Source organism: Brassica napus, chromosome A7 (assembly GCF_020379485.1).
Source record: "Brassica napus cultivar Da-Ae chromosome A7, Da-Ae, whole genome shotgun sequence".
Lineage (NCBI taxonomy): Eukaryota > Viridiplantae > Streptophyta > Magnoliopsida > Brassicales > Brassicaceae > Brassica > Brassica napus.
This window is the reverse complement of record NC_063440.1, coordinates 18,770,379-18,798,333: the sequence shown is the minus strand read 5'-3', so window position 1 is coordinate 18,798,333 and position 27,955 is coordinate 18,770,379. Positions and strand designations below refer to the sequence as shown.

At 37.4% G+C, this 27,955-nt stretch overlaps 5 protein-coding genes, 2 non-coding genes and 1 pseudogene across 8 annotated transcripts; 6 read left to right on the top strand and 2 right to left on the bottom strand.

The window, feature by feature from the left end:
* The first annotated feature begins 2 nt into the window (after window positions 1-2).
* LOC106353327 (60S ribosomal protein L7a-1) lies at window positions 3-1,605 on the top strand. Its single transcript, XM_013793071.3, has 5 exons — window positions 3-126; window positions 417-458; window positions 538-1,038; window positions 1,133-1,225; window positions 1,316-1,605. The coding sequence occupies exons 1-5, from the start codon at window positions 124-126 to the stop codon at window positions 1,445-1,447; spliced, it is 771 nt and encodes a 256-aa protein (XP_013648525.1). The 5' UTR covers window positions 3-123; the 3' UTR covers window positions 1,448-1,605.
* A 329-nt stretch (window positions 1,606-1,934) lies between these two features.
* LOC106353323 (small nuclear ribonucleoprotein Sm D2-like) lies at window positions 1,935-3,195 on the top strand. 2 transcript variants are annotated; one of them, XM_013793065.3, is made up of 4 exons: window positions 1,935-2,071; window positions 2,171-2,195; window positions 2,466-2,648; window positions 2,751-3,195. In XM_013793065.3, exons 1-4 carry the CDS (start codon window positions 2,067-2,069, stop codon window positions 2,865-2,867), a joined length of 330 nt encoding a protein of 109 aa, XP_013648519.1. In that variant the 5' UTR covers window positions 1,935-2,066; the 3' UTR covers window positions 2,868-3,195. The 2 variants fall into 2 exon arrangements, with proteins under 2 accessions (XP_013648519.1, XP_013648520.1); XM_013793066.3 differs by having other exon boundaries at window positions 1,938-2,071; window positions 2,469-2,648.
* LOC106353322 lies at window positions 3,156-5,961 on the bottom strand (annotated as a pseudogene).
* A 1,593-nt stretch (window positions 5,962-7,554) lies between these two features.
* LOC106353324 (NADH dehydrogenase [ubiquinone] iron-sulfur protein 5-B) lies at window positions 7,555-8,671 on the top strand. The gene is made up of 2 exons (XM_013793067.3): window positions 7,555-7,810; window positions 8,334-8,671. Exons 1-2 carry the CDS (start codon window positions 7,661-7,663, stop codon window positions 8,439-8,441), a joined length of 258 nt encoding a protein of 85 aa, XP_013648521.1. The 5' UTR covers window positions 7,555-7,660; the 3' UTR covers window positions 8,442-8,671.
* Window positions 8,672-8,869: 198 nt separating this feature from the next.
* On the top strand, window positions 8,870-10,981 carry LOC106355650 (autophagy-related protein 18a-like). The gene is made up of 4 exons (XM_022688953.2): window positions 8,870-9,794; window positions 10,241-10,448; window positions 10,539-10,665; window positions 10,769-10,981. The coding sequence occupies exons 1-4, from the start codon at window positions 8,970-8,972 to the stop codon at window positions 10,857-10,859; spliced, it is 1,251 nt and encodes a 416-aa protein (XP_022544674.2). The 5' UTR covers window positions 8,870-8,969; the 3' UTR covers window positions 10,860-10,981.
* Window positions 10,982-11,074: 93 nt separating this feature from the next.
* LOC106355648 (beta-glucosidase BoGH3B-like) lies at window positions 11,075-17,708 on the top strand. The gene is made up of 8 exons (XM_048735698.1): window positions 11,075-12,620; window positions 12,717-12,912; window positions 13,017-13,107; window positions 13,185-13,312; window positions 13,415-13,763; window positions 13,869-14,051; window positions 14,300-14,546; window positions 14,651-17,708. Exons 1-8 carry the CDS (start codon window positions 12,326-12,328, stop codon window positions 15,124-15,126), a joined length of 1,965 nt encoding a protein of 654 aa, XP_048591655.1. The 5' UTR covers window positions 11,075-12,325; the 3' UTR covers window positions 15,127-17,708.
* TRNAG-CCC lies at window positions 11,234-11,304 on the bottom strand. The gene has a single exon. It is a non-coding gene; the product is annotated as a tRNA-Gly (tRNA).
* A 2,689-nt stretch (window positions 17,709-20,397) lies between the features above and the next one.
* LOC111198419 lies at window positions 20,398-27,607 on the top strand. The gene is made up of 2 exons (XR_007314613.1): window positions 20,398-21,805; window positions 26,718-27,607. It is a non-coding gene; the product is annotated as an uncharacterized LOC111198419 (transcript).
* The last annotated feature ends 348 nt before the right edge of the window (window positions 27,608-27,955 follow it).

Genomic DNA, 27,955 nt, shown 5'->3' with positions numbered 1-27,955 from the left:
AAAAATATAAATACCAGATAATTAGTTGTCCTTTATATAAACAAGTGATAACATAAAACCCTAATTGTCAGTCAGTCTCCGCCGCTCTCTCCTCCGTCTGCTTCCAGAAATCGACAACACCCAATGGTATGTTATTGCAACTCTCATTGAAATCTAATACAGCTTCGTTTGTTTTTGATCTATTTGGTCCTACTCGTTTTGTTTGCTCTTAACCAATCTACAATAGAGAGAGAGGGGTTAATCAGTTGTAATTGGTTTTATCTCTCTCTCAATCTTTTGCTTAAGTTAGTATGTGAGGCTTGTGGTTCTGTTTTGTGAATTACATTTGCTTCTTCTAGGTCCTATGTGCCAATCGTATTTCAGATTCTTATCTGTGTTTGTTTGATATGTTTTGTGTGACATTTTCTGATTCGTAGGCACCGAAAAGGGGAGTGAAAGTGGTTGCCAAGAAGAAGACGGTATATGCCTCTAACTGCTTTCTCACATCATCTAGCATTGTGCAATTACTTGATGTTTATTCGATGTTTCTTTTTTCAGGAGAAGGTTACTAATCCGTTGTTTGAGAGAAGGCCAAAACAATTCGGTATCGGTGGAGCTTTGCCTCCTAAGAAGGACTTGACTCGTTACATCAAATGGCCTAAGTCCATCCGTCTTCAAAGACAGAAGCGTATCCTTAAGCAGAGGCTCAAGGTCCCTCCGGCTTTGAACCAGTTCACCAAGACTCTTGACAAGAACCTTGCAACCCAGCTTTTCAAGGTTCTTATGAAGTACAGGCCAGAGGACAAAGCTGCAAAGAAGGATCGTCTTTTGAAGAAAGCTCAAGCCGAGGCTGAGGGAAAGCCTTCTGAATCCAAGAAGCCCATTGTCGTCAAGTATGGACTCAACCACGTGACTTACCTCATCGAGCAGAACAAGGCGCAGCTTGTTGTCATTGCACACGATGTTGACCCTATCGAGCTGGTCGTCTGGTTACCTGCACTTTGCAGAAAGATGGAAGTGCCTTACTGCATTGTCAAAGGCAAATCTCGTCTTGGAACGGTAATAGAATTTTCCTCTTCTTGCGTTAGTGTTGTCTCCTTTTTATTCGCTCTTTAACCGTGATTGATGTTCATTTCTTCTCATCCACTTGCAGGTCGTTCATCAGAAGACAGCTGCTTGCTTGTGTTTGACCACTGTCAAGAACGAGGACAAGCTTGAGTTCAGCAAAATCCTTGAAGCCATCAAGGTAAATAAAAGAGAGGACTCGAAACATAAAGTTCTCATAGTGACTTGACTTGTAGCTTTAACGTGTTTGTTGTATTGGGGGTGTGAACAGGCAAACTTCAACGACAAGTACGAGGAGTACAGGAAGAAGTGGGGAGGAGGGATAATGGGATCCAAGTCTCAAGCCAAGACCAAAGCTAAGGAGAGGGTTCTTGCCAAGGAGGCTGCCCAGAGAATGAACTAATCAGAGTTTCTCTCGGTCAAGAAACACAATGATGATGATGATGGTTTTGCTTAGCCGTTTCATTGAATGTTTTAAAATTCTATTCTCTCTTATTATCTATGTTTTTGCACACTTGAGGATGATATGCAGTTTTGTTATACATTTTGCTTTTGAGTTTACCTATTTATCGAAAATTATTTGCAAATTAAAACCATTTTGTTTGATGGGTATGGTAGTGCAAGCGTAGAAGTTTTAGATATGGATTCATGATTTGAACTTGATTTATCAAAGCCAAGTTTGAAAACAAAGAGAGATGGTGTGTCTTGAAAAGTGAAGCTTGATCTCGTAAGCAAGCTTCTCTTTGTTGTTGTAATAGCAAAGTGAAGTATCATTACCTAAACCATGGGACTAAGTGAACAGTTAATAGGCTAGCACCCAAGGTAAGTTGGGCTTTAGGCCCATTTGTAATACTTTTGAGGCCCAATGCCTTTAGTGCAGCCCATTTTAACCGCCATGGCTTTCGACTCTCTTTCTTCTTCCTCTTCCCTGAGAAAATATTTGGAAAACCGAGATCGTGATTTAGCTGCTAAAACCCCTAATTGCATCAATCTGCTCATTGTTTTATTGATTCCAAGTGAACATGAGGTAGGATTCTTCGCTTCCTCTGCTAATTTTTATAGTATATCTTACTCCAATCGAAGATTTTTATTTTCTAACACTCGCTTTTTGTCTCGTCTTCTGCAGTAGGCCAATGGAAGAGGATACCAACGTAAGTTAAATCTATTCGCCTCTCTCTAGAAGCTCTATACTTTGACACCTCACCCATCATTGCTCTAGTATTGCTTTTTTAGTGCTCGAACTACTCGATTAGAGCTATTAGAGCTATTAATTCGCTACTCTTATGGTTCATGCATCTTGTAGAGCTATGGCTGTGTGAATATTGATGTTGCCTTGATCTTTTTTTTTTTGATAAAAAAAAGTTACCTTGATCTTTAGTTATGGTTATTTAGCTCATATGCTTTCTATACACTTTGATTGGCAGGGAAAGACGGAAGAGGAGGAGTTCAACACCGGACCACTTTCTGTTTTGATGATGAGTGTTAAGAACAACACTCAGGTGTTGATCAATTGCCGCAACAACAGGAAACTCCTTGGTCGTGTTAGGGCTTTCGACAGGCACTGCAACATGGTTCTTGAAAACGTCAGAGAAATGTGGACTGAGGTTATCTTATTTTTTCTTTTTTTTTTGGTATCTATTTTTTTTTTGTATATAGCATCTGTTGTTTCTTACATATGGGGAGGGGTTCTCTATGGTTTCTTTTAGGTACCGAAAACTGGGAAAGGAAAGAAGAAAGCTCTTCCCGTCAACAGAGATCGCTTCATTAGCAAGATGTTTCTCCGTGGTGACTCTGTCATTATCGTCCTCAGGAATCCCAAGTAAGAGATAGAGAGATGTCAGCTGCTCCTACTTGTTTCTTCATATCATACCCTCTCGCTTCTTAATTGTTGCATCGACCAAGATACATCTTTGATCATGAGTCTTAAAATCTAGCGTTGCCTTTTATTTTTCACATGTGTTCTGTCTTATCTCGTATGACTAAGAAGCAGCGCTAACTAGTAGTTTGTGATAGCAAAAGACAGTTTTTTTTTTTTGGGTTGGGATTGAGATATCTGCTCATCTATGAGTAATGCCCCTTAACTTTGTATGACAGACAAGTTTTTCTTAAGCTGTAGTGAAGTCCATGAATAATAGTAGTAATAAGTAAGTACACCAAAATTCTTACTCTTAACGTTACAGAATATATTATCAAAATATAAATAAAAACAAAATTAAATTTGAACAAACGAAGTTCTCCTCTCTCCACAATGTAGCTGCAAGCAATGCCTCTACTTTTGGTTATAAACCATTAACCAAACGCTATCGCTGCTACGTGCAACTGTTTAAGCTGCGGTTATTTTGGTAGTCACGGAAGAGCCTTCCTTCTGGTCACCAAAGACACGTTGACGGAAGTCTTTGACCATGAGAGGGAGTCCCTGACGAAGAGACACCTTTGGTTCCCAACCAAGAAGCTCCTTGGCCTTTGTGATGTCAGGCTTTCTCTTGTGAGGATCATCCTCCGTGTTTGGTCTGAACGCTATGTTTGCGTTTGGATCTATTGTCTCTTGCACCACCTGCAAACCAAATCAAAGACACCAGAATCTATCAGAGATTTCAATGTAAAAAATCAAAACGATACATTTTACATATATATAGAAAGAGACCTTAGCAAGCTCGAGCATGGTGAATTCACCAGGGTTACCGAGGTTAAATGGCCCTACATGTTCTCCTTCCATCAATCTCATCAAGCCTTCGACCTTTATTCATCACACAAAACACGCATAATCAGACTCATTACTACAAAATTTAACAGCAAAAAGAAAATAAACAGGACAAAGGGGGTTTCAGACACTTGGGGTCACGTTTGTTGCTAGATCTCACACCACACTCTCTAGTCTCTTACAATAACATGTGAGTTCACTCCCACGAAAATAACTGTTCGGAGCGATAAAATATGTTTTGACAATAAAGTTACCAACCAATTCGTTCTTTTCCTTCTCCCACACGAAAAACATAATAAAAGATATTGTGCTCGAAATTTGTTAGTACTATATTGAGCCGTTCTTTGAGGGAGAAACAGCAGAGGGTCTTACCAGATCAGAAACAAACTGGAAACTTCTTGTCTGCTTCCCATCACCGTAAACAGTCAATGGTTCTTTCCTTAGTGCCTGTTTAGTTATTGTTAATACAAACCACCATTCTTAATTGATTTACTAGTTTGTGCAGCTAAATTATTAACCAACCTGCGCAACGAAGTTGCTGACAACACGCCCATCATCTATACACATTCTTGGACCGTAGGTGTTGAAGATCCTAGCAATCCTGACCTGTCACCACAATCAACAAGGCAGACACAAAAGTTATTCATTGTTCTATCTCTTCTTTCTTGACAAATACTACTAGACAAAGAAAACATAACTTGTCTTAAAAGGCAGTAAAAAAAGAGACCAACCTCAACATTGGCTCCACGGTGATAGTCCATGGTTAGCGTCTCAGCGGTACGCTTCCCTTCGTCGTAGCAACTACGAACACCTGTTCCGACCATTACAACCACAATCAGTCAAAGCACAAGAAACATGATTCACCACGTTTTAAGAAAAAGGTCAAGAGCTTCTCAGAGAACACTGTAATTAAAACGCTACGATAGTAAAAAATAAAAATTACTGCCAGTAAAATGACAGTGTAAAAGCAAAAAAAAACATTTAAAAGCCCTAGAATATGAAAGTAGGTATATTGGAACTGTTAGGCTAACATGGAGGCAGGCTGCATCTAAAGGTGGAGAGACACGTAACAGAGACGCACGATGAGAACGACCCGTTTTTCACGGTTCAATGGTTTGACCATACAGAAATGGGGACCATGTCTGAAAGAAAATCACATTAGAACACCTGTTTCAACTCTCTAACGTGCGCATTCTCTGACTCCGTGAAAGAAAGAAAATTCAAAAGGCAAAAAAAAAAAAAGACAGAGAAGCTTTAAACGTCGTCGTGGGAACAAAAAAAATGATTCGTTTTCAGATTCCCATTAGAGGACGGACACAACCAATGCGCAAGAAACAAAACACAACATGCCAACAACTTAACAAAGAAGGAAGAGATTACCGATGGGATTAACGTTGCCCCAGTAAGTCTCGACCTGAGGATGCTGAAGAGGATCACCGTAAACCTCACTGGTACTCGTCAATAGAAACCTAGCACCCACTCTCTTCGCCAAACCAAGCATGTTCAAACGTCCCGACCACATTCGTCTTGATTGTCTTGACGGGATTGAACTTGTAGTGAACAGGGGAGGCAGGGCACGCCAAATGATAGATCTGATCCACCTCCAGTAGTATCGGCTCCACCACATCGTGACGTATGAGCTCGAAGTTAGGGCTACCGAAATGATGCATCACGTTCTCTTTACGTCCCGTGAAGAAGTTGTCAACGACGATCACCGTGTCTCCCCTCGCCATCAACCGATCCACCAGATGCGATCCCACGAACCCCGCGCCACCTGTCACCACCACTCTCAGCCCTTTGCGTTTCAAACCGAGCGGGATTTTCCCGCCTGTTGCTCCCATCAAGAGACTGGGCCTCCTCTGGGCCTGGAACGACTCGTCGTCGGGCCTGATTCCGTAACCGGAGAAGGGATCCGAGTAGGGGGTGGAGCGAGGGAAGATTGTGAATACTAATGTCGCGATGGCAATGCCGAGGAGAACGAAGAGGAGTCTCTGTTCACGGAGCATGTAACGCATAGGACGTGTCACGGTGGAGGACCACGGTTTGATAGGTCTCGGGTAGTAAGCATCGGCGTGTGGTTGGTCAGCCTCGTGTCGACGGTTGATCAGCTCGCTAGCCATCTGGTTTGTCTCCCTCCTACCTCTCTCTCGATCAAACAGCAGCGTGAAAAGCGAATCGGGTATTTTCGTGTATTTAAGTAGCCAAGATAATGTTCAAAAAAAAAAAAAAAAAGTAGCCAAGACGTTACTGATCAAGGATAATCACTATCTCTTATTACGAGAATACCCTTTTATTTAGTCCATTATTTGCTAGCAGCAAGTTAAAACACATGTTTATATAAAAAAAATTGAATGAATACTCTTCTCATAAAGCCATCTAAGCACATATAGTACACCAAAATTGACACATCAAATTTGATTTTAGTATTTTATGATTTCTTTCACATTTTTCATCTTCTTATTATTTTTTCAAATAGTTTAACAAACCATTTAACTGTCCACAATTTTTTCAAATAATATTCTAATTACATTTATCTTTTTACGGTGATAAATATGTTTAAAAGGAATAAGATATATCATTTGTTATTTTTAATGATTTATATATGTTATCATAAATTTATAGGAATATTTAAATTTATTTTCAATCTTTTACTATAAACTAAAATTATGTTTTAAACCGGTCCGACCGTGACTCATTGAAGAAGCTGAATCCAGTTCAGTTTAAAAACTCGAAATTGAGAAAATCTGGTAAAACCAGCTAAAAACCAGTGATCCGTGTCAACTTCAAAATCTGGTTCTAAAAAATCAACATGTAATTTATGTGTTTTTAATTATTAGTATTTCATGATCAATGTTTAACTAACATTATTTAATTTGTAGTCTATTTAATTATATTTTCTAAAAAATGAAAATAATATATTTTTGGTTCTTATATACTATTTTTATTTTGCCATATTCATAAAATTTGGGAGTTTAGTTGTAAAAAAATATGGATTGCTAATTTTGAAAACATTTGCTTGAATTAGAACATTTATTTGATTAACACGTAAACGAAAGCTGTCTACCAACCATGACATATTTCCTTGGCTGATTTGCAATATTGATACAACTCATATAACAATATATATTTGTTAGAATGGAGCATTTTGGTTGGTAAGAGAACATGATCAATCATTGAACTAAAAACTTACATACAACTTTGAATACAAATTAAGAGAAAGGGAAGAGCATTGGCGTTTACGTTGACTTGATTCTAACGTGGCTAACGTAATTGCTTTCTTATCAAATCGATTTCTTTGTTTTCTTATAAACAACAATTGAAATTTTATGATCAATGGAATAAGACTAGCTAACAAATAGATTCTACAAACGAGTTCAGATTAGACTATTTTATAAAAATATATATGAATTTATTATATATCGTCAAATAGTTTAGATTAAACGGTATATGTTAAAAACTATAAATCAAGTAAGGTGGTGGCCAATGTGAAACAATCTTCATATAGTCGACACCACCTTCTTCTCACGTTAGACACTATGAGAGAATTAGTTACTCGTTAGGTGGGTTGAGCCTTGAGCTTAGGAAGGTCAAATAAAATTGACAAGAAATAATAGTATAGACCAATGTTAAGCGTTTTATAGAGGATTATTCTCTACACAGGCGTTTAGACCGCTTTTTTTAACTAAACCGATTTTTAGAACACGACCCTATACGTGTCAATATATGGGGTTAGTAGGATGATTGATTAGGCCCAATATATTGGATTCACTGGGCCTACAGAGTGCTGATGTTAAGGCCTTAAACAGGATAATCCGGGTTGTAATTGGATAAACCCGAATCGTCCAGATCGTTGGGGAATCAGGTCTTCTTCCTGAAGAGACGAACGTATCTTCTAATCATCCAGTTTCATCACCAATGGCGTCGGGGTGGGGAATAACGGGGAACAAAGGGAGATGTTACGATTTCTGGATGGATTTCAGCGAGTGTATGTCTCACTGCAGAGAGCCCAAGGATTGCTCTCTTCTTCGCGAAGACTACCTCGAGTGTCTTCACCATTCCAAAGAGGTACCTACTCCTTACCTTTCTCTCTCGCTCCTGCCGGATTTGTTAAATCACCAATTCATAAGCATCGACTGCTTAGATCCGTTTTCACTGATTTTGATTATTCGAATCCAGATCAATTCTGAAAATGCTTCTGCTCTCTTATTAGGTGTTTGACATGATAATCTTTTTTTTCTTGGAATTTTCATGGTTTGATGAAATGGAAAGTATAATTGGTGATTGTTTTCATATTCATACCCACTTGGCCAAGTCTTAGTGCTTACATTTGATTTATATATGTCATTTCCAGTGTCTGTGACTCTTCATCTCCTGTTTTGTTTCTTCAATTGGAATCATTTGGTCAACATGAAAAATTGAAAATCTAAGCACACGTGAAAATCGAAATGTATTTATAGGCTCATGGGGGAAACTTTGAGAGAGTGTTAAAAGCTTTTTTTGTTTATTATCTTGACGATAGATTCTTTGCTTCCTATATAAGCTTATCCCAGATGGAACTGACAAAGGGAGTGTGTAATTTTGTGTGTAGTTCCAACGAAGAAACAGGATATACAAAGAGGAACAACGTAAACTAAGAGCAGCTTCAAAGAAAGGCCAAGATACCGGCGGTGATGCCACTCATACTAGTAATCACTAGTCGTGAAGCCAAGTTTGCATCTTCCGTAACCAGGAAGAAGAATAATCAAAGTTTCGTGCAGATTCTCTGTATGTGTTGTGTGTCAAACTCCTTTTGATTGTTTTCACTTTGCTTCTGCAAATGAATATACTGTTTTTTTTTTCCTTCTCAATTTGACTGAGTATATCCTTTGCCTGTTCATCAAACAGACTTCTTTCATGGTAATAATTTACTCTTACAGTTAATCTTAATTAACATAATACATTCACCATCAATGAAACCAATATGGAGTTCATTTGAATTTGATTAAAAAAAAAAAAAAGCTCTGTATTATTCTCAGATAAAATTCGTTAAGTGTAACAAAAAAACTGAAACAAACAAAAGAAAAGAATGTGGTGGTAAATATAAAATTCGAGTTTATCTCAAACTTTGGTTTGGTTGCTTAAAAAAGAAGGCGCCTGAAAAGATGATAAAACGACGGCAACAAGCAAACCACCAAGTCCCTTTCTTAATTGGAACCTCCCTCTCCACGCTTCTCCTTCTTCTTCCATGGCCACCGTCTCCTCCTCTCCCTGGCCTAACCCCAACACGCCTCCCTCAGATTCCGACTCTCACCACCGTGGAGACGACGCCGAGCCTCTTGATTCCTTCTCCTCCATGACTCTCACCTCCTCCGAAGATCCCAATCACAATTCCGATCAGATTCAAACCCCTTCCTCTCCCCCCGCGACGCCTCCTCCGTCGCTCCTCCACCTCTCCTTCAACCAAGACCACGCCTGCTTCGCCGTCGGCACCTCCCGCGGCTTCCGCATCCTCAACTGCGACCCCTTCCGCGAAATCTTCCGCCGCGACTTCGACCGCGGCGGCGGAGTCGCCGTCGTGGAGATGCTCTTCCGATGCAACATCCTAGCCATCGTCGGCGGCGGGCCCGACCCCCAGTACCCTCCCAGCAAGGTCATGATCTGGGACGATCACCAGAGCAGGTGCATCGGCGAGCTCTCCTTCAGGTCCGACGTTAGATCCGTTCGCCTCAGGAGGGATAGGATCGTCGTCGTTCTTGAGCAGAAGATCTTTGTCTACAACTTCGTGGACCTCAAGCTGATGCATCAGATTGAGACGATTGCGAATCCGAAGGGGTTGTGTGCTGTCTCTCAGGGTGGTGGTGGTTCGATGGTGTTGGTGTGTCCTGGCTTGCAGAAAGGACAGGTGAGGATCGAGCATTATGCTTCTAAGAGGACTAAGTTCGTTATGGCTCATGATTCGAGGATTGCTTGCTTTGCTCTCACGCAAGATGGGGGTTTGTTGGCTACGGCTAGCTCTAAGGGGACTCTGGTTCGGGTGTTTAATACTGTTGACGGCACCTTGCGCCAAGAGGTACTAGTATAAAGCAGTTTTAGGCTTTTAATTAATCGAAAGCTTTCATCTTTGTGGAATAGTTAGGAGGGTGAAACATGTTGATTGAAAAGGATGCATCTTTTGTTTAGTGAGCTCAACGTTGGTAATAGTCTGATTAATATGATGACCACATTAAACTGTTAGGGTCATTGATGAATCCATTGTCAGAGCAGTTGTTGTTATGAAACATGTGGTGATGCATCTTGCATTTGATCTTGTTCCTCCTATACAAGCTTATTTGCATTGGTTATTCCATAGGAGAAACTCTCAGTATTTATTTTCTCATTTGAATTTACTCTTTAAAGTCTTTTCGATTCTTATTTTCTTAGGGAATTTCAGATGTTTATAATAATAATGCCTTATGACTTACGAGTTTGGACTCCATTGCTCGGTGACAATAATGCCAACGTGATGTGATTGTACAGGTTAGGAGGGGTGCAGATAGAGCGGAGATATATAGTCTGGCTTTCTCTTCAAATGCTGAGTGGCTAGCTGTCTCAAGCGACAAAGGAACTGTCCATGTCTTTGGCCTCAAAGTCAACTCCGGCTCTCAAGTGAAAGACACACCACGAATTGCTGCTGAACTTACCCGCTCTTCCTCATCCCCATCATCGTCTCTGTCATTATTCAAAGGTATAAAATGGCCTAAACCCAAAAGTCAGTTACTTTCACCCCTTAGCAGCGTCTTGGTTCAGAAAACATAACACTTTTTTACTCTATTAGGAGTTTTGCCGAAGTATTTCAGCTCGGAGTGGTCGGTGGCTCAGTTTCGGTTGGTTGAAGGAACTCAGTACATAGTCGCGTTTGGTCATCAGAAGAACACTGTTGTTATTCTTGGCATGGATGGGAGGTAAGCAGCAAAAAGAAACTTGTCATTCAATTGACAAACTTGAACTCTTATTGCATATCTGATTTGACCTGAGTTGGATCATGTTCTTTGTTGTTTTGAACAGCTTCTACAGATGCCAGTTTGATCCAGTGAACGGAGGAGAAATGTCTCAGCTCGAGTATCACAACTGTCTAAAACCGCCTTCTGTTTTCTAGATGCAATCTATTCTCTTTAGTTCCTTGTCTATCTCTGCTACTTAAAGTGGTGAGAGTTGGTGCAACCATACGGTATTAATGTATATAGTTTGTGTATAATAATAACACAAACGATTTGTATATTTTGTAAAACCTTTAATCTTTAACCAAAACTGATTCGTATAATATATCTTTACAAAAAAATGTCGAGTATTTTTTTTTTTTTTTTGCTTAAAACATGAGGTTTTGTAATGAAATCTCCTTGCTGTTTTTTTCCAATACATAATAGGAAACTTTTTCCATTACCAAAAACCAAATCTTTGCACCTATCCGGTTTAATTGACTCATACACAGCTCGATCAAACAGAGAAGACCTCTAAAGGAGATAAAAAAGGTGCGCATCCAGGGAATCGAACCCTGGTCAGTACCGTGGGAGGGTACTATGATACCACTACACCAGATGCGCTTTTGTCTAGCTGAGATGTAAACAATAATTTGTTATTTCAGATAAGCGTATGTCGTTGTGTTCGAGTGTTATTTGTTTTGTCATCTTCCAGAGTCGATAAGTCCTTTTTGCTAGACCATTTGCAAAATCAGTGAGGTTTTTATTCATTTAAAATAAAAAGTCAAACCAAATCAGCACTAAAACGGAACCAGAAATTTTAGCTATATACAACTACATTACAAAGACGATCGACGAACCAGAGAAGTAGCTTTTCAGCTGAGTAAATATCTTGAGGATAAAACATTAGTTGTAACATTGAGAAAACCAGAGTTTTGGCGAGGATGTTTCATGATGAGGGGCATTATATCATTTGCTGTCTCAGATGGTAATTAAATAATTTTATTGATAGAACTATAAAACAAATTAGGGTTTAAGCTTGTAATATCATTCTCATTATAATTTATACAGGTGTGTTGTGGGCCGTGTGGTGATTAACTAGTCCTATTTTTATCACTACGATGTCTATGTGTTTAAGAAAATAAACAAACTCAAAAGATTTTTTAAAAGACAGGCCATATTATGTTTTTTTTTTGTAAACTAGGATATATTATGCTATTACGATTATAATGTAGATTACATATGCATAACTTTACAAACGACAATTCTACATGAAGATTCTCACCTCGGACAATTTTTCTTGGCCAAAACTGAGATATTCGCTTTCCTTGTTTGATACAAACTGGGCCGTTAAAATTACCGTTTCTTTGTTTTCGTTAACCGAAAACGGTAAGTTGTTGATGGGGAGATCAAACACAAATAGACGGTTTGGACGCATTTTAAGCATTAAGCTCATGTAAATGGCGAATCATAACTAGGATGCCAACAAATAAGAGACGCTAACTAATTTCTTGTTTGGGATTAATAACGGCCTGTTTTTTTTTGTAAAAAAAAAACTATAAATTGATATGTCCATGTTTACTTCCTTTTCAGGATTTAGAATAATCACTATATTTTTCAGAAAAATTAATATTCTCAATTCACTATGATCAAGAGAGGGTATCCATCAATGGCGGCGACAATATACGGCGTCAGGAGCTTTTTCTTGTTGGCGGCCATTGTGATATTGTTGTCCGGTCGTTCTGGAGGCGCCACCGCAGCCACCAGAGGTTACATTAAGTACAAAGATCCAAAAGCGGCGGTTGAGGAGAGAGTAGAGGATTTGCTAACACGAATGACATTACCTGAGAAACTTGGTCAAATGTGTCAAGTTGATCGGTTCAACTTCTCATTTTATCCCCCGGCCACGCGCCACGAAATCTTCACAAAGTACCTGATCGGTATGTTACAAACAAAACTATTTATTATAAAATCAAAATTCCAAATAAAATGTTTTGATAAAATAATTATATAATTGAATTGGTGCACGAGTATAGGAAGCGTTTTGAGCAATCCGTATGATACTGGGGCTAGTCCATCAAAGCGGGTCGTCGAAGCGAACACCATGCAGAAATTGAGTCTTTCGACGAGGCTTGGAATCCCTTTGCTTTACGCCATTGATGCGGTTCATGGCCACAACACTTTTATCAATGCCACCATCTTCCCTCACAACGTCGGTCTTGGTGCCACTAGGTATATATTCTAAGATGAAACGTAACATATACATATAGGATTTTGTATACGCTGAAAAGTGGAGTTTTATAGTTTGATTTGATGTGAATGCGTGTTTGTTTTAGGGATCCTGATCTTGTCAAAAAGATTGGAGCTATAACTGCGCTTGAAGTAAGAGCTACCGGAATCGCACAAGCTTTTGCGCCTTGTGTTGCGGTAACTAATTTAAACTGAAAGTTTTGGTAGACATATAGATATATAGAATTTTTCTAACTAGTAATTGGATGGAACAGGTTTGCAGAGATCCTAGATGGGGAAGGTGTTATGAGAGCTATAGTGAAGATCCCAAAGTGGTGACTATGATGACCGAAAGTATCATGGAGGGATTACAAGGAAATGCTCCTTACGTCGCTGACTTCAAGTAAACCAAGAACTAATGCTAATGAGTTTTAATTAAAACCAGATATAATGTATATTAATCATTACTTTACTAATGTGAAAAATGTTTTGTCTACACGATCAGGACTAAACTGGCTGGTTGCGCCAAACATTTTGTTGGGGATGGAGGAACGGTAGGTGGAATCAATGAGAATAACACTGTGGCTGATAACGCTACTCTCTTTGGTATCCATATGCCTCCGTTTGAGATAGCCGTAAAGAAAGGGATCGCATCAATCATGGCTTCTTATTCTAGTCTCAACGGTGTTAAGATGCATGCAAACCGGGCAATGATCACTGATTACCTCAAGAACACCCTCAAATTCCAAGGCTTTGTTATCTCTGACTGGCTTGGAATAGATAGGATCACAACTCCACCCAGAGCAAATTACACATACTCTATCGAAGCTTCCATTAATGCCGGCATTGACATGGTTAGCTCTCTTCTTTTTTTTTCTTTCACTTTCAAGAATCGATAAACGGATTCTTGAAATTCTATACATATTGTAGACTCTGAACTGAGGGCTTTTTAAATGTAGGTTATGGTTCCATTTCAATATATAGAGTTCTTGGAAGGATTGACCAAACTAGTGAACGGTGGATACATTCCTATGAGCCGTATCGATGATGCTGTTCGAAGAGTCTTGAGAGTTAAATTCTCCATTGGTCTCTTTGAGAACCCATTGGCAGAGGAAACTCTTGTCGCCGAGTTTGGATCTGAGGTAAATTCAAATATACTTTCTGATCATGTCAAGATTTTGTATTATATATACATATGTACATTTCAAAGAGTTAAAGAAACAATTATATGTCTATGATATAGCATGTGAAATAAAAGCTAGTATTAGTCAGAATTTCATATACCATGTGGATATAAATTACCACAAACTATTATGCCATAAAATTATATAAAGCACTAGTTAGTCTTATTATACACTAGTGATGTAAGATTCTTAACACAACGTTGTAGGCGCATAGAGAAGTAGCGAGAGAGGCGGTGAGGAAATCAATGGTGCTTCTAAAGAACGGGAAGACAAACGTAGATAAAGTTATTCCTCTCCAGAGAAATGTGAAAAAGATCGTTGTTGCTGGAGCACACGCTAACAACATGGGTTGGCAATGTGGTGGCTTTACTCTCACTTGGCAAGGATTCAATGGAACCGGAGAAAACATTGGCCGTAACAAAGCCATGCAACTCCCTACCGGTAAAACCAGAGGTAATCAAAATTAATGTCTAAAGATACGTAGACTATTTATCCGTTCACATGCACATGCATTATAGAGATATTTATTCTAAAATGTCGTTTCAAAACATTTATAGGAACTACAATCTTGGAAGCCATTATGAAGACTGTCGATCACACCACTGAAGTTGTCTACGTGGAGGAACCAAACCAAGATACGTCGAAGCTTCACGCTGACGCAGCATACACAATTGTGGTCGTAGGTGAAGCTCCTTACGCAGAGACACAAGGGGACAGCACCACGCTAAGCATAGCCGCACCAGGTCCAGACACGATTAGGCATACGTGTGGTAGTGGTATGAAATGCATAGTGGTCCTAGTCACAGGACGTCCTCTGGTGATCGAGCCGTACCTTGACACCATCGACGCTCTTGTAGTCGCTTGGCTTCCAGGAACGGAAGGACAAGGAATCACTGATGTCTTGTTTGGTGATCATCCCTTCACTGGAACGTTGCCTCGCACGTGGATGAGGAGTGTGACTCAGCTTCCTATGAACGTTGGTGACAAGAACTACGACCCGCTCTTCCCCTTCGGATACGGAATCAAAACTTAAATCAAGAACCAAGCCAAACTATTATCATGTATGTAACTTATGTGAAAATGTTCAATGTGACGCTTTTGATGCTTTGTCTCCGATCTGCCTGGCTATGAAACCTCGTTTGTTTTTTTTGTCAGCTAATATGAATATGGAAAGACGTTGTCTTCATGATTTGATTGATAATCAATCAATTTATGTTGATTAAATAAAATTTCCAATAGTCACAAGTTTTTTTGGGCAACGCTGTTCATGAAATTGAAAGCCAATCTAGGGAATCATCCAAAAGTGTGATTAGGTCAACGTTTGTCTATCCTCATGCTCACCGAAATACATATTCATTTCAGTGTAATTTGAAACCCTAAATAATTTAACTCGATACTGGTGTGATTATGAAACTGAAATTAATCCTGTTCATATTGAGAAAATAGATATAGCATTCTAGAGAAAACTGTATATGAAGGATGGACATTTTTCGCTACTTTGCCAATCCCCTAATCTCTCTTTAGGCCCGGGATCAACCGGCGCTAATGACATAGCGTAAAGCATCCCTTCCAATAATAATCGAACTAGGGGCACAATAAAACCTAGCATCCCTTCCAATAAGAATCGAACTAGGGGCACAATAAAACCTACTCCAAACACTAAACTACTAGTGCAAAGCACCATTCGTTCGCTACTTTGTTTATAGGAGAGACAAAATACTAAACACTATGAGACTAAAATGATGTGCGTACGAGTGCTCATAGTATAACAAAGTTTATTCATCTAAGTCTTATTATAATCTCATTGTTAATGTGGTCGACACTAGACTGAGATTATGTACCGACTCAACGGTTTGAGCTAGGCGAATATTCCTACGGAATAACTTGCATGATGTTAATAAATTCATTTGTCTTTTCAGATTTTTTTTTAACTTTTTTTTTGCATATTATCCACTTTTAGATTAGATCAAATATCCTTTTTAATTTATCTTTTGTGGTTTTCTCTATCAGTACATTTAATTGATCCACATATAAAAGTTACTCTTTCCTTCTTTATCCCCACGGCTTGTTCGTTAGGTTAAGGCCTACGGGTTTAAACTTGATCATTGCCGTCTCATACCTGTATCGAAAAACGGATATGACAAAAATATAAACTACGGGTTGGGACTGTGAAGAGAGAACATGTTCTTCATATTCCCTCTTGGTTATTGCCTTGACTCTCTTTTTGGTTCAAAGCTGAAATGCGTTTATTTATTTTTTTCATTTTTAAAACTGTTGTCATATTTTTTAAAAAAAATTATAACGAGAATAAAAAATAAAGAAGGAAAAAATTTTAAAGTTGAAAGTTAAAAATAAATAAAGTAATTTGAAAAAGGAGAAGAATGAGCTGGCCACTACTCGTAAAGTGTAGCTTCACTGGCTGTTACATCATTTATTTACGACTTTGAGATGATTTGGTTTATTGTAAAACATCGAAACTTCATAAAGTTAAACGTTTTAGCTTTTAGAAATTTACATCAAATAAAATAAAAATACCATTTAGAAGACCATTTACAGCCTACACGTTAAATACTGTCCAACATCGAAATACACTGTTACCAACTCTTGATCGTCATTTTTTTTACTTATGAACTAGGTGATTTTCCCGTGCTCATGCACGGGTATAAATGTTTTTGAAATAAATATACTATAATAATTGATTGATATTTACTTTTAATTTTAAATTAATTTATAATTTGTAAGCATCATTTATATTTATAATATTATATTACTTTAATAATACACTAGATTCAGACCCGCCCTTTCAAAAGGCAGGTAAAATCTTTTGTTTTAAACTTTTGTTTAGAAAATTAATTTTCATATTTGTGTTTTCATTGTTAAAAAGAAGTTAAACATTGTTCGTAGTGCTGAATTTTGAACCTGTGCAAGATTTTATATTTAGAAAATTAAATAGGTTAAAATTATTAGTTTGTGTGTCCATAAATTTTGTATAAACATATAAAGTGGACAGTTAAATACAAACAATGCATCAGTTATATGTTCTCTACAATGCATCCGTCTTAATTTATTTTAGTGGCCATTCAGTTTAGTTTGTTTTTATTGTGAATTCAATAGAAGTGGAAGTTTTAATATTCTCGATATATAATCATCCACTAATATATGTATTAGAGTGAAATGGTTCCCGAGATTTTTGGGATTAAAGTGGAGAGTTAATAAAAAGTAGTTACAGTTATTTTTAAGTAGATCACGTGGGAAAAATGTTGGACTAAACTTATATCAATAGGTCATGTTTCTAATTTAATAGAATAGATATGATTTTATATATGTTATATTTAATCGGTTTTGTTGTTTTTACAGTCAATTTAGTCATCATTTGCATAATTTGGAATGCATCTATGAATTCAACTATAATATTTTTTATTCTAAATATATTAAAATTTTGATTAATTTCTTATTTGCATTTAGGTGGTTATTGTCTTAAATATATAAATATATTTTATGAATATTATGTATAACTTCAACTATTTTGTGCTTAGACTAAAATAAAATAAAATAAAATAAACTAAAGTGTCTGATTCCAATTTACATAAATTAATATAACGATAATATTCTCAAGTCTCATGCATATATATATATATATAAATTTTAGAAAAGAACTAAATTGTAACAGTTGTTTAATATTTTATTTTCATTTTAATATGTTTTGAGTTGTTCTATGATTTATATTTATAAAATAAATTACTATTCTTATAAAATTATATATTCTTATTTTAGTTAAATCTATGATTTTATATATAAGTTAGATTAGTCGAATCACTCATGTTGTGAGTATATTGAGTTATTGTTATTCTTTCAAATTCAAATGATATATTTTTATTTTTATTATAATCAAGTCAAATCAAATCAATTTTATTTATCGTTTAAACGTGCATGTATTTTCATAATATTTATCAAATTATATATTGATGTTTTTAAAAATAAATTATAAAAGAAAGTGATGCTCAATAGGAAGTTACATACATAAGTAGGTGATACATTTCTGGAAGCTCATGAACACATATTAATATTTATAATAATTAAAATATTCTATAAATTATAAATAACTTTATGCCTTTGATTTATTGAATGGAAACTAAAATTTATTTAAATTAATATTAAAAATGAGAATTCAGATTTGCTATGGTATTTTGATTATAGTTATATTAAGTTCCACAAACATAAAATTTAAAAGAAAATTTAATATTAAAAAACAAATAACTTTAATAATGATAAAATATAATATATCTATTTTGCAACTATTTGATTTTTGTTTTTGTTTTCAATATCTCTTAAAAATAAGCAGTACACAAAATTGTAATTTTATTTGAAAATAATATTATATAAGTAAAATATAATTTATCGATATTATTTTTGATGTAATTGGAAGCTATTATAGTCAAAAAAAATATGAAAAATAAATAAATCACTTCAATAATACTAATTATAAACTATTTTTAGTCAATTAAACATATATCAATTTATGTTTCTCAATTATTTTGTGTAATCTTCTAAGAAAATAGTTAGATATATAAAAATACTTCTATTAGTTTGAATTTTTTTTTGTATTGTTTAAAATTATGTTTTGAAAGAAATGTTATTTCTTTTTCTAATATCAAGATTATCCGTGTAAATTTTTTTAATAAAATCACATTATATACAAATTTATGTTTTTCATCTACAAAAATATTGATATAAATAAAGTATTTTATTACTTCAAAACTATATTTTGTTTTATTTAAAAATATTTTTTAAATGTAATATTACTACTTTGTGAACTTTCCTTTTTTTTGAAATCATATTATATATACATATATTTTCGTTTTCAATTTTTTTTAACTTTATAAAAAATTTCCTTTTTTATTATATGTATATGTTTTTGGAAATTTTTTAAAAGGAAACTAAATAAAAAAATAATAGTGTTTAATATTTTTAATTCATTAAGGGTATCAGTGTAATCAACCATCGTGAGAGTTAATATGAGAGCGACACATAGGAAACTGACTTCTCAAATAATATTATAGAGATACATTATTACTTTTCGGAATTATCCATTTTCAAACCAACTATTTCAAATATATTTTGTTGCTATAAACTCTTTTTTTCTTTTTAATGTTTCATTTTATTTGTTAATTTGTTTTTCTTGACTATTAAGAAACCTGACACCTTTAATATAATTTTAGTGGGTAAATCTGTCCATGGGCATTTTTATTTATTTTAAACTGATAATCTGTATTGCATGTTGATATTTGAATTTAATTTTGAGCTACTTTATGATAATTAAAAGGACATATACTATAATTTGTGTAGGAAATAAGAAAGTTGCAATGTCCTAAAAAGAAAGTAAAAGATGAGTAACTTTCATCAGTCGTATAAAGTATGATATTTTCTTTCTTTTATAAAAAACCTATGATATTTTCATGTTAGCTCGCAACGGCGCATGGTTTTGCATAGCCTTTTAAAGCTTCTCTCAAGTTGTAGAATGTTTTGACTAATGGTCGGATCTTATCCTATTCATAATATCGTAGTTTCTTTTCTTTGTTCACTGAACAGTTGCATATTGTGTTTCCACCTTTTACTTTTTTTGTTTGTTTGTAAAAGAGCATAATTTCAACCTTTACTTGGAATCATGTTACATAGATCTCTAGCCTCTATGTACAATTTGGGAGTCGTGGCATGTGTAGTCCAATCGATCCAAACTGTATGGATTTCTAGCGTCTATGTTACAAAATGAACCACCGTAAAATATGGTTAAAGTGGAATATCCTGTAATGAGCTTAAAGAATCTTCTAATCATTTTGAGCCGTTAATTGCTTGGAAGTTTATAGAAAGATCTTAGACATTTAATTCAATATCGGAGAATAACATTTTATTATTATATAGTGCATAATAATTGTAATATTGTTGAAGATTTCAATGTTATTTAAAGTAGAAACAAAACACAATAAAAGGTGAAGGCATCTAAGGTCGCTAGCAAGGAAGGGCCATTATCCTCTTTACGACAAAAAAATTTAGTAGGTTTCTGATGTGTAAAACGGTCGTAAAGACATTTCTGAAAAAGATATTGAATCTAAATAATATGATCCACAAACTTTCACCTTTTAACTCCGTTTCTCGTTTTTAAATGGAGTTAGATGAATGTGCAGCCTTTTTATCATAATAACAGTTTCAACTTAATTAGAATTGTGTTACAGCGTAAATTTGTCAATAAGTTTCTAAACTTTTGATCTATGATGTATATATGCCGACATACTAAGGGGTTCTTCGTGGAAAACAAAATATTCATAAATCTGAAAAGTATTGGCAAGCAATCCATAAAGTAATTTACGGTCAAAGACTTGCTCAAAGTATGTCTCCACGATATTATTAGAACTCACATCTAACAAGTGGGTTCAAAGCTCAAAGAGCTATTAGACAAAAAAAAATTATCCATGTTCAACTCTATACAAAACAACAAAAAGTCGCAAAAGCATTTATAGAACTTTTTTACGAAATTGTTTTCTTTGTTCAAAAAAAAAATAATTTGTTTTCTTTACAGTTAGGAAGACATACACTGTAGTATAATTGAAATGAAATGAAGAAAAAAACCAAAAATTGTATAGAAAGGAGAGAAAAAAACAATACTAGTAATAAAATGAAGAGTAGTCAATAAGTCATAGTAGCTTGTCCTATAAATAGACATCCAAACACAAAAGAATTAAGCACATTGGAAACTTCCACTCTCTTCTTCTTATTCGTTCCATCCACTCACTTCATCCTCTCTCTCTCTCTCTCTCTCACTAGAGCAATGGGAATCTTCGATGACAGTAGCAAGACACTATGGGGAAGCATGACCCTTGGTTCTTCACGTTACGCTCTTAACGGCAAAATCATGCTCGCTTCCGTTATCATCCTCTTCGTCGCCGTCATCCTCATCCTCTGTTTCCACAGCTACGCCAGATGGCTATTCCGACGTCAAAACCGCCGTATTCGCCGCCGTATCAATGCTCATCTCCGATCTCTATCCGCCGCTCGAGACCCCACTCAATCATCCTCCCTCTCTCCTCTCGATCCGGCCGTGCTCGAGAAGATCCCGATCTTCGTCTACTCCGTTAAAACCCACAAATCTCCGCCGGAGGAATGCTCCGTTTGCTTGTCGGATGTTGGATGTGATTCACTAGAAGAAGCTTAAAGGAAGGAAGAGGAGCGTAGAAGGGACACAAGGAAAGAATCAGTCTCGTGTACCAAACACTCTATTCCAGCGAGAAGGTTTCAAGAGGAGAAGCTTTAGTGAATATCACGTGAGATACACGTGAGGTATTATTTACTTATCTCGTTCAGAGTACGTCTCTGATTATCAAGCTTTAGAGCTTCTTCTTCTGCGCAAGTCTTGAGAGAGAGAGAAACAGATTGAGAGATTAGAGAGTATCTAGAGGTTGATACTTTTGGGGTTAGGGTTTTTTCTGTTCTTCTCTTATCTTCTTCTTCTCTGTAAACCGATTGGTATGTAATCGGTGGTGAGCGATGCATTGTACGACCACACCGGAGGTGCTTTCCGGTCATCTATCGAACTTGGGGACCGCAAGGTCCTAACCGGATGTACCCGTTGGTTAACACGGCGAACCGGGTTATATCGTGTGTTCTTTGATTCAAGTCTTCTTTTGAGGTTTCTTGAAGACTATCAATGGTGGCTGAAGGTAGTTTGATTCTCAACAAGTGGTATCAGAGCTCAGGCTCTTCGATTGATTGGATTCAGCGGCAAGTTCGAATTCAAGAAAGAAGAATCAATGTGTCTTCGATGAAGAACATCACAAGTCGATATCTGATTCTGGATAATTGTGATCAGAAGATTCACAGGAGATGTGGAAGATCACTGGTAGCAGAATCAGAGGCATCGCAAGGTTGAGGAAGAAGAAGAGAGCATCTGTTCACTGGTGAAGATGCTGGAATTGGAGAAAGAAGTATCCAATAGGATCGTGTCAGTTCTGGTTTGCAAAATCAGAAACTGTAAGTTAAATTCTCCAGTGATCTGTGAGTTCTTTGTTGATATGAGGTTCCAAAGACTCACAAGTGAAGATGGGTATCGCTCAAGAATGAAGTGATAAGAAACTGAAGGAAGAACAATCAACGAGTGGATTTGTTCTTAAAGTTCTACTGAAGAATCAGGTCGAAGTTGATATGGAGTGAAGCTGGTATACAACGTCAGGGTTATGATCAGAGAGGGCTTAGTTCTGGGTATTTGTCTAAAGTCGCATGTCAGAACTGTGTTACCAACTTCGAAGACTCAGATCGTTTTAGCACTTGGTTTGTTTCCGCTGCAGTCACAAAGGTTTTGTGTGGTGCTTGTATGGAGTTGTTTCTGGTCACTGGTCTGCTAGTAGGAGTGGAATCTTGGTTAGGTCACATGGTCTGCGTTCTGGTTCTCTTCAAAAGATGCCTCAAGGTTCGGGTCTGGTGTCAGATTGTGCGTCGGGTATATCTGTTTGATTGAGTTAGGTGCAGGCGGAAGTGTGGTTCTAAGATAGCTAAAGAATGGTATTTGATGGTACATGTGGATCTCAAGCCTAAGGGACGCCTTAGAGGTTTGATTACTGTGTGCGTTTGGTGCTATTTGGAGATTGGTTAAGGTTTCATGATTCAAGATTAAAAGAGTTGCAGATGGTTGAAGAAACAAGTTCAGAAATCTGTTGGTAACTGGACAGGTTAAAGGTTATGAGGAAAATCAGTGGGGGGTCAGATTTGAGAGGTTTCAGTTTGGAGGATCAGTCTCAGAAGAACGGTTTAGATTCCTGTGAATCTAAGAAGCTTGGATTTATTGATGATTAAAGGTAAAAGATAGGTCATCACGGAGCTTGTTACAGTCTGAGCAAATGTTCTTAAAGGAGAAGACAGAAAGTGTCATCAGTGTCAAGTATAAGCAAACTAGAGCAAAAGGGTTTAACAGTTTGCAGGATCAACCATGGCACTAGTATGAGCATGTGGAAGAAGCTTTGTGACGTGTTGGTGTAACTGAGTCATTCCCATGTTAGAAATAGTGTTACACAAAGGGACATGTCTTTACTTGACTGGAAGGATGTAAACTCTTGGTGATAGCTGATGGCAAAAGAAAATCAGTGTCACAGACCAAGTTTGAAGCTTTTGGTTTCTGGTTCATAAGATTCAAAGGACATGAATCTAAGGAAGATGGATAAACTGACAATGGAGAAGCTCAGACATGGAAGACTCAAGGGTTCAAGGTGTACACACCATTTCTCATGTTTTACTCACTGATGGTACCTTGGAGAAGTTTTGCGAGTGGAAAATTTAACTCGTGGCGGAGGTTTCAGTGACTCACACAAAGAGTTTCTACAGAGAACAAGAGGTGATGTTCTCCTGATAAGAATGGAGGAACATGAGTATTTTCTGGCTTAGTTCATTCATTAGGGAAGTTTCAGAAATGTCATTCTAAGATGAGTTGAGGTCCCAGTAATGAGAATGGTGGAGCGGTTGAGATCACTGAAAACGATACACTAGTTCTGATGTGTCAAGCACAGAGAGAGTGTGAAGAAGTCAGGCTGTCTGAGGTTAACCAAAGAGGATGGTGTTTATGCAGCTTGGTGGACGAAGATATAGATGTCATAAGGTCTGACATATATCTCATAGTATGGAGCCGTGTATATTCAATCAGTTTCACAGAACAACTGAATGGATTAAGAATAAAATGCACAGATGCTTAAAATCAGAAGTGGAGTTAGGAGTGAGAAACAAAGCAAGGTCTGAAAAGTAATTGTTTCAGGTGGAGTCGGGTCTCTACAGGTTTGGTGGAGCACATCGTCAGATGTTTTTTGACTTCAAATGAAGCATCGTTCTTCTCAGAAAAAATCAAGAAAAGTTCTCAAGATAGCTCAGTTTAACAGTGGTGTAAGGACATGGTAAGCATCTCACATGAAAAGGGATGATGATTCAGATTGGTTCGGTGTCGAAGAAGTAAAGGCCAAGAGCAGATGAGTGTTAACAGGTTCGGAGTTCAGATACGGGTTTAGTCGTATGAACAAGGGTTCCGTTGTTATTGAGTGATGAGTGTGTCTTAGTCAACGTTCTTCAAGTAGGATATAAGGTCCAAGAACATCAAGGTAGAGTCATAGGAGAAGCAACGAAGACACAGTTCAAGGTGGAGCTACTTCAGTGGTTGAACGAGCTTTATAAAGTCAAGATACTCAAGGAAAAGCAACTGAACGTACATTCATTGTTTGGTTAGAATCTGGTTCTTTGAAAGCATGTCATGGAGTTCTCAAAGGAAGCAATTGAAAGAGGCATGGATCAAGGTTGTTGGGCTGTCTCAAGGGAAATGCTTCAAGGAGTGTCAGTGTTTGTTACTGCTTATAGCAGGGATGTTCAAGCAGAGGTTAAAAATATCAGAGGCATGGTATTTTGGAGCTGATGGACATAAAAGTTCTCGGTAGAATCTGAGAAAGAAAGGTGCAGGTACCAAGGATTGGTGAAATGTTGCAGGTCAACATAGTACATGTTCTTTGGTGCAGCAAGAGGGTCTCAAGGTTTTGTCACAGGTGGTGTGAGTTTGAGACAATTGCAGAAGCACATCGTGAGCTCAAGTTTGATGTGAAAGATGCTGTATGGAAATATCTCACGATCATGGCATTATTTGTAAGTGAGAGATAGAACAAGCAGTGGAGTGCAAACTGCTGGTACCGATCTATTTGCTCAGGGAGTTAGACAAGGATTTGGTGTCTAAAGGTATTCATAACAAGGTGGAGTTGTGAAGGGTTTTCTATCAAAGTTCAGCAGAGGTACAAGGCAAAGTCAAGGCTGAATGGCAAAACCAGATGGCTGAGTAGATGGTGTAGCAGGCGGAGATCCAAGGACAGAGTGGTGATACTTAAAAGGGTCTGAGAATTATGCAAATGCAAGTAAAATGGAGTTGCATTCAAGACGGAGACAAGAGGTGTCTAGTGTCTGGTTTCATCATTGAATTTGCTTCAGGAAGCTACATTTTCAGAAAACTGAAGTGGAGATTCATCAATGGTAAAGACATGTCAGAGGAGTACTGATGAATGGCTGCAAAACGTAAAGAAGTACTGCAGGGAGATGTACAGCAAAGAAATGGCTTCAGAAGTTCTAGAGTGAAGCACACAAGGCTGTAAAGAGAAGATTCAGGAAGTCCACAGGCTTGGGGATATGAGACTGATCTAAAGAAGCTTACGGAGGTTTAAGTTTCTTAACGTGGCGGTTCTGTTGATACAGAGGGTTTGAACAAGGTTGAGCAAAGATCTCGTTTCGAAAGTCTTCCTAGCAAGGTGGAGCTAGGCGGCGTGTCTTGTTGGTAACGACAACGGAGCAAAGTGATGCTTAAAGTTCAAACAAAGTCACTGTAAGTACAATCTCAGATTTTAAGTAGGACTAACAAGATTGTTGGTTGAGATTGTTTTACAGGTTTGAATCAAGAGATGTTTTAGGTTAATGAAGCATTTTTTGATCGGTTCTTTGCATCTGTTTCAAGTAATTTCGAAGGGTTCAGACTCAATGCGCATGAGGAACTTTAGAGGCTAGCAAGAGAAACTAGATGGCAAAGGGATAAAGGTTTTTTTGTTTAATCACTGAAACAGGTTTATGATTGTGACAGGAATCATAAAGGAGACTGTGTGATTAAAGTTCATAAGTGGTTATAGCTTGTGAAGGATTTGTTGAGTTAACATGTTTAATGGTGGTATTAGACTTGTTAATGGTTGTTTCTGAGTGTTTATCTCAGGGGTTTAGATGAAGAAAGCACCAAGTATGGATCAATGGGAGTTAAGCTGAGCACAAAGCTAGTGTCAAGGCTGGAAAGTAACTCAAATTTGCAATGACAAGGGTTCATAGCTCAAGGGATACTGTTTGGTTACTAACAGTAGAGGCTCGTCGTAACAGCATTTGCATATTGATTCTTTACGTGAGTTTATGGTGATTAAGCTTGCTAATGTGGTTGGTGTTGTATAAGTGAAACTTATGCAGGTCTGTGGAGATACATTGAGCCTGGTCATATGGGTTCTAAGGGTTAGCTCACAAGGGATTCTTCAAGATGAATCAAGGTGGAGATTGTTGGATGTGATTCACTAGAAGAAGCTTAAAGGAAGGAAGAGGAGCGTAGAAGGGACACAAGGAAAGAATCAGTCTCGTGTACCAAACACTCTATTCCAGCGAGAAGGTTTCAAGAGGAGAAGCTTTAGTGAATATCACGTGAGATACACGTGAGGTATTATTTACTTATCTCGTTCAGAGTACGTCTCTGATTATCAAGCTTTAGAGCTTCTTCTTCTGCGCAAGTCTTGAGAGAGAGAGAAACAGATTGAGAGATTAGAGAGTATCTAGAGGTTGATACTTTTGGGGTTAGGGTTTTTTCTGTTCTTCTCTTATCTTCTTCTTCTCTGTAAACCGATTGGTATGTAATCGGTGGTGAGCGATGCATTGTACGACCACACCGGAGGTGCTTTCCGGTCATCTATCGAACTTGGGGACCGCAAGGTCCTAACCGGATGTACCCGTTGGTTAACACGGCGAACCGGGTTATATCGTGTGTTCTTTGATTCAAGTCTTCTTTTGAGGTTTCTTGAAGACTATCAATGGTGGCTGAAGGTAGTTTGATTCTCAACATCGGAATTTGAAGAAGAAGACGAAGGACGTGTCCTTCCCGAATGCGGCCACGTGTTCCACGTTGACTGTATTGACACGTGGTTCCGGTCGAGATCTACCTGTCCGCTTTGTAGAGCTCCGGTTCAACCCGAGCAGTCGGTTACTGAATCCGGTTTGAGGAATTCAGAACCGGTTGCTCCCGTTTTTCCATCGGTTAAGCCAATTGAGGATACCGAAGCCGGGAGCTCGTCATCATCGGACGAATCCGATTCATCGACGCCGTCTTCATCGTCTGGTTCGCCGTTGAGGTTCCCGATGGAAGCTTGCGAGAGGGAACCGGTTGATTTAGTCGGTATACTTGTTGAGATTCCCGGGGGAAATTGACGCTTCTAACTCCGGTTTACCCGGGGACAACGGATCTAATAATCGGGTTTCGATGAAGAGGATATGGGGTATTTGATTTCTTCCCTCACTCAAAATTGTTTGGGACTGAAGAGTCCGACCCGATAATTGGGGAACCGGGTGGGCAAGAGATGGAATCGTAATTCGGATTCGTAAAGATCGGCTAACCGAACCGGTAAGCAGGGCTACTCGGTCAATGTATGTACTGTCGTTTAAGTAGAGAATCAAAGCAATCGCTAAGCGAAGCTCTCCCGCCAAAACGATTCTCTTTGTTCCTTTGTAATCTCTTAAAATGGTTTGTTACAGAGTTGTAATTAAAGTAAATAATTACTTTTATCATTGTAAATTTTTTTAAAATAATATGTTCATTATTAACCGAATATTAGCCTTAATTGTTTGTAAACCTTGTCATTCACTATTTCATTTACCCTTTTCGCTCATATGTTGTTTCCATTGTACACCAGAATGTTCATTCAAGTAATTGCATATCATATACATTGTACACCAGAATGTTCATTCAAGTAATTGCTGAGCCTAAATCAGAATGTTCCCGCTTATGAACTCTAGTGACAAAACTATCGGAAATTTTAAATTGAATTTATATACAACGATTGTGGTATTAGGTAGGATGGAGTTTTGACACACTGGCACGTACTCAAACTGACGTGGACTCAAAGACTATTATGAGTGGGGGACCATCCGATTAACTCTCGCGTGCGTTGTGCATGTGTCAAGAACTAGATATCACTTGAAAGAAAGTGGTTTACTTGATATATTTCATAGTTATTCTAACAAACACATTATAATGACGATGCATGCACCTTTCAGTTTTAAAAGCT